Source organism: Quercus lobata, chromosome 2 (assembly GCF_001633185.2).
Source record: "Quercus lobata isolate SW786 chromosome 2, ValleyOak3.0 Primary Assembly, whole genome shotgun sequence".
NCBI classification, from domain to species: domain Eukaryota; kingdom Viridiplantae; phylum Streptophyta; class Magnoliopsida; order Fagales; family Fagaceae; genus Quercus; species Quercus lobata.
The window spans coordinates 35,521,245-35,531,823 of record NC_044905.1 but is presented as its reverse complement, the minus strand read 5'-3'; the positions used below and the strand labels follow the sequence as shown (position 1 = coordinate 35,531,823).

At 39.1% G+C, this 10,579-nt stretch overlaps 1 protein-coding gene across 1 annotated transcript; it reads right to left on the bottom strand.

Annotated features, from left to right (window-relative positions):
* Nucleotides 1-5,395: 5,395 nt before the first annotated feature.
* On the bottom strand, nt 5,396-10,382 carry LOC115963692. The gene is made up of 3 exons (XM_031082808.1): nt 9,194-10,382; nt 8,437-8,675; nt 5,396-8,392 (listed from the first exon to the last, which is right to left on the bottom strand). The coding sequence occupies exons 1-3, from the start codon at nt 10,380-10,382 to the stop codon at nt 5,396-5,398; spliced, it is 4,425 nt and encodes a 1,474-aa protein (XP_030938668.1).
* Between the last annotated feature and the right edge of the window lie 197 nt (nt 10,383-10,579).

Below are 10,579 nucleotides of genomic sequence, written 5' to 3'. Positions count from 1 at the left end.
AAAGGGGGGTGACGGTGAGGCAATGAGGCCGTGAGTGTGGCTGTGTGGGTTGATGAGAGTGACAGCTTAAAGAGTTGAGGGTGGTGGCGATGTGGCTGTGGTTGTGACTGTGGCCGTGAGAGTGACTGGAGATTTGAGAGAGGGTGGGTGGTGGCTGTGTGATGAGAATGGGAGAATGAGATAGGGTTAGGGTATTGAATAAGTTTATCTATATATATATATATATGAGGGTGTTTTAGTAATTAGGATATAACTAGGTTAGGTTAGGTCCGGGTTTGGGCCGGGTTTTTACCAAAACCTAGACCCAACCCAAACCCGCTTCGGGTTTTTTTTTTTTAAACCCAAACCCGACCCTATTCTTTATTGGGCTGGGTAAAACCCAACCCATTAGGGTCGGGTCGAGCCGGGTACTCACGGGTCAAGCAAAAATTGTCATCCCTAATTCAATCCCCACCTACATAAAAAACCAATTGGTGTCTTGGTCTGATAATAAAGAGTTATCATCAGGAGCAAATGCCATACGTTAAAGCTTTCTCAAAAAAAAAAAAAAAAAAAGATTCACCACTTTTTATTTTTGAGTTATGCTAGTGATATTCCAAATTTTACTTTAAGCTTACAAACTAACATATCACCAATCATTAAGAAAAAGATAATACAAAAACTCGTTAATTAGATTATTGAAGTTCATCAATCACAGTCATTATCACATCATATTGTGAACATTTTGTAATACCTTTAGTATTTTTATTTTTCATTTCTAACAAGAGACTTCCAAAATGGGAGTCCAATAGAAATTTAAATTTAACCCAATTGAAACCCTAAAATATTTCCAAAAAAGAATGTTGCAAATGGGTTAGATCATCAATGATGTCTAATCTCTCCTAATCATTTAAGACTTTAATTTTTGTAAACTAATCTCCTACAAAGCCACACACCAAATAATCTCTCTCTCTCTCTCTCTCTCTCTCTCTAAAAGAAGATATAAAATTAAAAATTTAGATTACAATTGTACTTAACTATGCATCGTCATTTATCCAAGTTAAAGTTTTTTTTTTTTTGATAAAATTTATTCTTCAATTATGATAATGAATCTTATATATGAAATTAACCTTAGTTTATTTAGTATTATTCATCAATTTATGAATTTAATGCAACAAATTATTCTTAATTTAATTAATATTAAATAATTTTATCTTGTTAATGTTTACATATAAAATGTCCCACATAAATTTTTCACCTTAGGCCCCAAATTATGTTGGGCCAACCCTGAGAATATTTGCTAATTTTCAAAATATAAAGGAGGAAATTGCTCGATTTCAAAGTTTATGAGGGAAATTGTAAACTACCCCAAAGGCCCAAACATAAAAGGGAAAGTGCTTAGTAATTAGTTGGGGTGTTTTAGTTATTACACAATGGAATATTTCAAGAATCAAAAGATTTCATTATTTTTAATAGAGAAGTTGATAGTATGGGCTATTTGCTCATTTACAATACATGAGGGGGGAAATTCCTCAATTTTAAAGTTTAGGGGGGGAATTGTAACCTACCCCAAATATAAAGGGGGGGAATCTCTTTTTTTCCCGTTTAAAATTTTCATCAATGAATTATACATTCTCATTCTTATTAACACGCATGTCAAATTTCATTTTAGTATAATGTTATATATTATTCAATTCATAAATTCACTTTTATGCATAATTTTAAAAAACAACAAACTTGAAATTTAAACTTTTTCTGTAGATGAGTTAGTTATAAATCTTTGATCAAAAAGATATTTGAAAGTGTGAAAGATATAAGGAGATAATTTAATCCAAATGAGGGTTTGTCGAAAAACAAAACATTCAATAGAAAGTTATTACATGGTGTAACGTTGACAAAAGTTACACTAAGAATAATTTGAATCCAACCCATATGTGTGTGTGGTGTAGGCATGTATGTGTGTCATGTCTGTATGAGTTGGACAAGTGATACCAAACACACGACTATAAATATTTCACCTCACATGCATGTAAGGCCTCACTCAATAAATATTTGTAAGTGAGATTGTAGACACCCCATTTTGTAACCCATTCCTTAATCTAAAACCAAGGGTAAAAGAGAAATTTCATAACATAAGGATACAAATGTCATTTTGACTATTAGATGACCAAAATGCCAATTTCAAGGGAAAACCATAACTCCTAACGATCGAACAAATAGATTAAGAGATCAAGCCATGACAAGTTTTAGTAGGCAAAATGTATTCTTGAACTTAGGGTTTACTATACATGATTATAATTAGTAAATTATGATTTGTTCTCACCTAATTAATTATAATTAATTAAATATCAAAATCTCATTAGCTTAAACTTAAAGTGAAGAGAACTTACATGCACAAGACAATTTTCATCAATAGTTATGTTTATAAATAAGTTGATATATCTTCTAAAAATAGATGATTAATTAAAAATTTTAAAAAGATGATTCCAGAAAAAAAAATATGATTGCAAACTACACCCCCAAAGTTTTGGGGTGTTTGGATTTTACCCCTTGAAATTTCAAAATTTGGATTTTACCACTTAAAGTTTTACTTTGTTAACATCAATAGCCCTTCCATCTGTATGTTCCGTTAAGTGCAACATAAGTTTGCCACTCGTGTTTAATTCATCCAATAAAATGATGCCACATCAGTCATTTTTATTTTATTTTATTTTTTTTTGGGCTACAAAAATGATGCGGCACCATTTTATTGGATAAACTAAACGCGTGTCGCATGGCAAGTTTTTGTGGCACTTAATGGAAGATATGATGGAGTGACTGTTGATGTAAACAAAATAGAACTTTAGGGAGTAAAATCCAAATTTTGAAACTTCAGGGTGTAAAATCCAAACACCCCCAAACTTTAGGGGTATAGTTTCCAATTTAGCTTTTTAATTTTTTGCAATCATGTTCATATATATATATATATATATATATATATGATATGGGATGATCAAAACATGAACATGCAACTATAGATTAGGGTTTCAAATATGCTTTTTAAACACTCACATTAACAGTTTGCTTTCTATGACATATTTAGAATGTTGTATTATGCTTTTATATTTGCATGACATGAATCCATGGCCATTAATTCCTAGAAGACTGATTTCAGTCGAGCGAAACGAGTGCCTATTCCCTTCCCATATCTGTAATGTACCTTCTAAACTTATATCAATGGTTTTAGTCCATGCTTATCTATGTAATTTTACATTTTTTTTTTTAATGTAACTAGGAACCAAAGCAATTTTCTTTTTTTTTAGATTGTACCTAGGAGACAAAGTTATGTAATTTTCCTTTTTATAATCTAAAATAATGAAAATTCAAAGTTATTTATGAAATAAATACTCTCTTTTTTAGGATTTTTTAATGTTTTAATAAAAGAAGTGTCGACTCCAATATAAAATCTCTGGTCTAAGAAACATCATCACTTAAGCCACCATTTTTAAAAACAATATTTCATGAGAACCCTCCCCCCACAAACCCAACACCCAAGACCAAGGTCACAATTTCTCACAATGGTTACTCTGTTGGGGTTATCAAGGGCTAATCTTTAATAATGAATTAATGGTCATTCATGTCATATGTTTATACATGTTTTTTTATAGTCATAGCCAGCTCGATATAGTTTGGGTTCTAAGGCAATAAATTTAGGTACAGTCTTTTATATTTAAATATAAAATTGAATAATTTTTTTAACATTAACCAAATTAGGGTTAATTTAATGAATTAAATACATAGCTTGATGGATTGATACTAACCAAACCAAAGTAAAGTTCATATAAAGAATCAAATATCAAAATTCAAGCATAAAATATAACAAAATTAATTGGAACTTTTTTTAAAGGGGTTTCACCAGAAAATATCCAGTCCGACATGGAGGTAACGGTGGAGGAAGGAAGCAATAAATGTAGAGAACCATTGAATGCTGAAACCGTGTGTAGGGGGAAGACGTTACAAACAGAGGCTGCATTTATTTCAAACGGGAAGTCAGTCTCAAATGAATCCGAACCAAATTTGAACTAGATTCCAGGTGAGGAAAACATTAATTCAGAGATATTACTTCCCAAATCAATCTTGTCTGCTGAGCTGTTTAATATCCAAATAAGGGAAATTGATGAGGCCCTAATCAAGTTTGGAAAACACACAAATGGGGAAATAAAGGCAAAAGAGGCAAGCAATGCTGAAATTACTCCTCAGAATCAATGTGATGAAGCAAAGGAAGGGAGTGGGGCACGTGAGGTAGGATTGGTACAAGCACGAGGGCAACTTAAGGGGTTTGGCCGTGTGCATGCACAATCTGTCCAACAAAAACTTAACACAGCCACTCCTAAAAAAACTTATACCAGAGGGGGAATGAAATATCAAGCATGTGCAAGGGTGGTGAAAAAAAATGGGGCAGCAAAATTAGTATGCAGCAAGAGAGGTGGGGAGGATCATCTAGAGTTACCAGGTAAACGCAGATTGGTTTCTAAGGATGATGGGAGTTCTTCTTTTTCAATGGTGGAGGCTGTGTGTCAGCCCCGCCAATCGCCATGAGTGGTCTTATGTGGGATTGTCGTAGGCTTGGGAACCCATGTACAGAGAATGAGCTTGCGAATTTAGTGTAGCCAAAAGATCCCTCTATCGTGTTTTTAGCCAAAACATTGGCAGATGAAGCTAGGCAAAAAAATATGTTGAGGAAGATAAGGTGTGAGAATATATTCATTGCCCCAAGATCAAATAAGGGAGGTGGATTAGTGTTGTTCTGGAGATCGACTATTGATGTAACTGTGGAGGTTTTAGGCACAAATTACATTGATGCACTGTTTCAAGAAGAAGATAGGGCAGGGATTGGAGTGTTTATTCGAGATTGCCAAGGAAGGGCTTGGCACATGGTCGAAATCATCCCTCTCCCCTTAACTGTTGTGGAGCTTGAAACTTTGGATACATCGAAGGCTCTACAGTTTGCTGCTAATCTGAGTTTGAATGATGTCATCATCCCAAAGGGAGATTCAGAGATGGTTTTAAACGCTTTGAATGCAGACTCGTACTCTTTGGCATCCTTTGGTTTATTTAGTCAAGATGTTAAATGTTTTGCAAATTTATTTCATTGTATTAGGTTTTCACATGTTCGTAGAGAAAGAAATAATATAGCCCACAACCTAACTCGACATGCACGACATGTCACTGGTTTTCTTTTTTTTTGACATCCAATACGATAGAACTTCATTAATGTTAAAATTCAGCACAATACACATTGACCCCATTGAACAGTGTCGGGGTTTTAAAAAAATAAGAGCTGATACAGCATTACAGCATAACAGAATTGCAGCACAGCAGCACAAACCCGATACAAATATGCAGCAGAAAAAAACAGAACACAACCGATGACTTTTTACTGTATATTCATGAGCCGTTGGTACTCCTCTAGTAGTCCGCAAGCGACATCAACAATTGCTTTTGGTTGGAGTTGGACATGCTCAAAGTAGAACCTGTTTCTTGCATTCCAAATTGACCACACCGTAGTTGCCCATTGCTCAAGGTCTCGTTGGGTGAGTCTGTCGCGCACCATTCTGAATAATTGGAAGAAGTCGTCAGCCATGTTTCTGCATTTTTGGATTCGGCTACTCATCAATGCCCACACATTTTGTGCAAATGGGCATTCCCATAAGATGTGGCTTGTGTTCTCGGACCGGTAATGACAGAGATCACATCTGGTATCCACTCGAACTCGGCGTCTATGGAGATTTTCCCTGGTTGGAAGACAATTGGAGCAAGCTCTCCATAAAAACGTTCGGACTTTGGGTGGTACGTTGAGTGCCCAGATTCCGCTCCAAATAGGCTTATAGGCACGGCTGAGAGAGTGTTCTGCCCATGGTTGCTTAGTCAAGCGGAGTGCAAGTTGGTAAGCAGTTTTAACAGTGAACTTTGCAGCTGCATTTTCTGTCCAAACCAGCAAGTCCGGAGAGTTGAGGTGGTCCAACGGTATTGCCAGAATTTCCTGCCTTGTCCTTGGTGCAAACAAAGTCTCTATTTTTCCCCTGTCCCATTGCCGAGACTGAACATCCAAGAGCTCACAGACCTTCATGTCTTGGGCTTGTTCATTCAGAGGAATTGGAGGGTGAGACAGCCATTTATGAGAGTAGACCCCCACTGTTTTGCCGTCTCCCACCCGCCACTTTGATCCATTGAAGATGATGTCTCTTGCTGCTAGTAGGCTTCTCCAAACAAAGGACGGGTTGCTCCCCAATTGAGCTGTCATGAATGAACAATTAGGGAAGTACCGCGCCTTATACACCTTGTAAAACAGGGAATTTGTGTCTTGGGTTAGTCTCCATGCTTGCTTTGAGAGCATAGCCAAGTTGAAAGAGTGCAAATCTCTAAAACCCATCCCCCCTTCCTGCTTGCTTGTGCATAGTTTTTTCCAATTAACCCAATGGATCTTTCTCTCTTCCTTGTTTTGTCCCCACCAATATTTTGCTAGCAAGGAATTGATGGAGTCACACATGGTTTTGGGAAGCTTAAAAAGGCTCATGGCGTATGTGGGGATTGCTTGTGCCACTGTTTTTATAAGGACCTCCCGGCCTGCCTTTGATATAAACTTCTCCTTCCACCCCAACACACGCTTGGAAATTTTTTCTTCTAGTTCTTTGAAGGTGTTTACCTTTGATTTACCACAAGTCATTGGTAGACCAAGGTATTTGTCAGTATTGGTCATTACTCTAGCCCCCATTTGTTGTTGGATCAATCTCCGTATTTCCGGATTTGTGTTCTTGCTAAAAAATAGGGAGGTTTTTTGGCGATTGATTGCTTGTCCCGATGCAGCCTCATATTGGCCAAGAATACTCAAAAGTTGTTGACACTCTCCAACCGTGGCTTTACAAAATAGTAAACTATCGTCTGCAAAAAGGAGGTGGGAGATACACACCCCATTTTGGCTAGACATAATTCCATTTACCACCCGATTCTCAACTGCCTTATTCAATAGTGCTGTGAGGCCTTCTGCACACAAGAGGAAAAGGTAAGGAGATAGTGGGTCTCCTTGCCTAATACCCCTAGATTGAGTGATCCACCCCTTGGGCTCCCCATTGATGAAGACTGAATAAGAAGCTGTAGTGACTGTCTCCATGGCCAAGTTCACCCATCTTGGATCAAATCCCAATTTCTGCATAATACCCTGCAAAAAAGACCACTCTACCCGATCATAGGCTTTACTAATGTCCAGCTTAACCGCCATTTGGCCCACTTTCCCTCTTCTTCTGTTTCTCATTCTGTGTAGAATCTCATAGGCAACTGTTGTATTATCAGTAATAAGACGGTTTGGCACAAAGGCACTCTGAGAGTCAGAAATCACATTAGGCAAGATAAGCTTCAATCGATTAGCAATAACTTTTGAAATTATCCGAGACACAACATTGCTCAAGCTAATGGGTCTATAGTCTACCAGGTATTTTGGGTCTTTCTTTTTTGGGATCAAGACAATATGTGTGTGGTTCATTTTTTTCAACATATGGGCAGATCGTAAAAAAGATAAAATAGCTTCAGTAACATCATTGCCTATAATATGCCAATATTTCTGAAAGAAAAAAGGGGACATACCATCCGGTCCGGGTGATTTTGATGGGTGCATCTGAAAAAGGGCCAATCTGACTTCATCAGCAGTGTATGGACGGGTTAGGCTCTCATTCATGTGTGGGGTGACTTTTCGTTGAACTGATTGTAAGACACTCTCCATGTTTTGTGGGTGGGCCGTGGAGAACAATTCTTGGAAGTAAGATTCGGCTACTTTGGCAATTTGCTCATCAGAAGTGCACCATCTCTCATCAGAATCAAACACTCCAGAGATATGGTTCTTTCTTCGGCGTTGGCTAGCACGGTTGTGAAAATATTTTGTGTTCTTGTCTCCAGCAGGTAGCCAAATTGATCGGGATCTTTGTCGCCAAAAAAGCTCATCTTGGTGGATAATGTTTGTAATTTCGGCCTTAAGGCTTTTGATGGTTCTTACATTCTCGGCTCTGTTCTGTATGCACAACTCTTCCAAGATTTTTTGTTTTTCCTGCAATTGTGGTTTTGAGAGTCCAAAGGTAATTCGACTCCAATCAACAAGGGCAAAACGACATCTTTTTATTTTTTCAAACAGCTTCGCCATTGGGCTTCCATTCGGTACAATTGAGTCCCATGCCATCTGTATGATATTTTCACAGTCAGGGTGAGTGGCCCATCTCTCCTCAAATCTGTGTGGTATCTTCTTCTTCAAGGTGGGGTGAGGCCGAATGTGAGTAGTGACAAGAATTGGGTTGTGGTCCGAATAAGATGCCTCAAGGTGAGTGACTTGCACTTGAGCAAATTTATCCCTCCATTCAATCGTGGCGCATGCCCTATCCAATCGTTCCTGCACTAAATCATCACGCCCATTAGTCCATGTAAACATATTACCCTGGTAACCCAAATCCACCAACCCACAATACAAAGAGCTTCCCGAAAATTCAGCATGGGGGCCAATGGTTTAGGCAATCCGCCTTGTTTCTCTTCTGATTGAAGGATTTCATTGAAATCCCCAAAGCAAAGCCATGGGACGGAGTGTCTAGAGTGGAGGTGTTTTAGGAGTTGCCATGATTCTTGCTTCCTTTGTTCCTCTGGCCAACCATAGAATCCTGTCAATCGCCAATGGTTTGCTGGATCATCCATTATGAGAGCATCAATATGGTTTAAAGTGAAGGTTTGGATGTGCAAATCAATCTCCTCCATCCAAAGCAAAGCAAGGCCTCCACTGCGTCGAACACTAGGTACCACAAACATACATCGATAGGGTAAGTCATTCTGAATCCATCTCATCTCCTCCAAGGATCGTTTTGTTTCCATTAGAAACAAAATTTTGGGAGCTTTTACCCGCACTAAGTGTGAGAGTACATCCACTGCACGTTGGTTCCCAAGCCCCCGGCAGTTCCAAGACATGAGTTTCATTGTTCTCGGCGGGGCTGCCTAGCAGCCTCCACCGTTGGGTTGTTTGGGTTTTCTTTCTTTCCTTCCATTCTTTTTCTCCTTTTTTCATTCTTTTCTTCTTCACAGCCCGTGTCTCCAGGTTGGGCTCTCTTTGTGCCGCATAAACTTTGGTGGCTAGGGTTTGTTTCTGATTTTTGGGGGCGCTTGATTCTTTTCCAGGTTGCATTAGTTGCTGCCTCACGTGACTGACCATGCGTTTCCAAAACAGATGACTTCTCACGTGGCTGCTGTATGCATATTGATTGGTCAGCATGTGTTTGCCGTTTCTCATAATTGATAGGCACGTTGATGAGCGTTGAATTCAACGCATGTAAGGCAGCTGTCTCTAAACCGGTAATCTCCATTCCCCTTATTCCCATCTGCGTATTACTCACCCCATTAATGCTGTCCGGTTCCGAAAATTTCGCTCCCCATAAGTGCTCTGTATTTACTTCCTCACTGACCTGGATTTTCTGAGAAACCGTTACATGAGATTTCGGGCAATTTATTTCTGAGCCGTTGTCTGTCCGTTCATGATTGTCATTAATTCCCATACTTCCCGCCACCTCATCATGGGAATTAATTGCAACCGTATGGCTCTGTGATGGTTCTAGCGCCGGTGCAGGTGGTGGCGCATTGGTTTTTGCCCGGTCTGCTCCCATGTCCTTCCGGCGAAAGCCCGCCTTTAGCCAATCTCCATATGGCTTTTCCGCTTGCTGTGAGGACCCCTGAACTGAGCAATCCTTCATCTCATGGCCGAGCTTACCACATTGGTAGCATAATCCCACCAGCCGTTCGTACTTGAAACCAACTTGCACCTGGTCTCCCTCAGGATTTGCAACCCATCCACCTCGACGAATCGGCTTTTCCAAAGGGATCCCAACTCGAATTCTGATGAAACGAGCTTGATCCGATAGGAAAGTTTTGTTGTCTACCTCATACACTTGACCTAGCCCTTTGCCAATTTCCCACCCCGCTTCTTCATTTATCAAGTCAAAAGGTAAACCCCATACTTGAACCCATATAGGAAGGGTTGGAAAAGTGACAGAGTTTGCTGTCATACCCCTCTCCCATCGTCGAAGAACCAAAAGATTGTTGTCAAAACTCCAAGGGCCATTTTCTAATACCCAAGTTAATTGGCTCTCCAGCTTAAATCGAAATTGAAATAGCCCTTCCCCCACATCCACGATCCTCAAGTCATTTCCAAGCTTCCACACAGATCGTAGTAGTGATTTTGCTGCTCTTTGGTTGTATGGTCTGTTAGTTAGGAATCTGCCTAACAGTGTGAGTGAACATTCTTCAATAGTCTTCTCTCTGTGGGCTAAGTTTATCTTGACTACTTCACCCTCTTCTTCCGTGAGTTGTATTTTTTGTAGCCTCTCAATGAAATCTGAATCCATTTTGTGTTTTCTTGGAGTTCCACAGTGCCTGAGCCCCGTGGGAAGAAAGACTCACCTAGAGTGAGAGAGAAAAGCTCCTACGTAGAGAGGAGAATGATGTCACTGGTTTTCAAGTGTGGATAGAAGATGTCCCATCGCACACCATTGCTACTGATCAAGCAGTTTTGCCTACTATTTAATAAAGTTCAAAGTCTTGA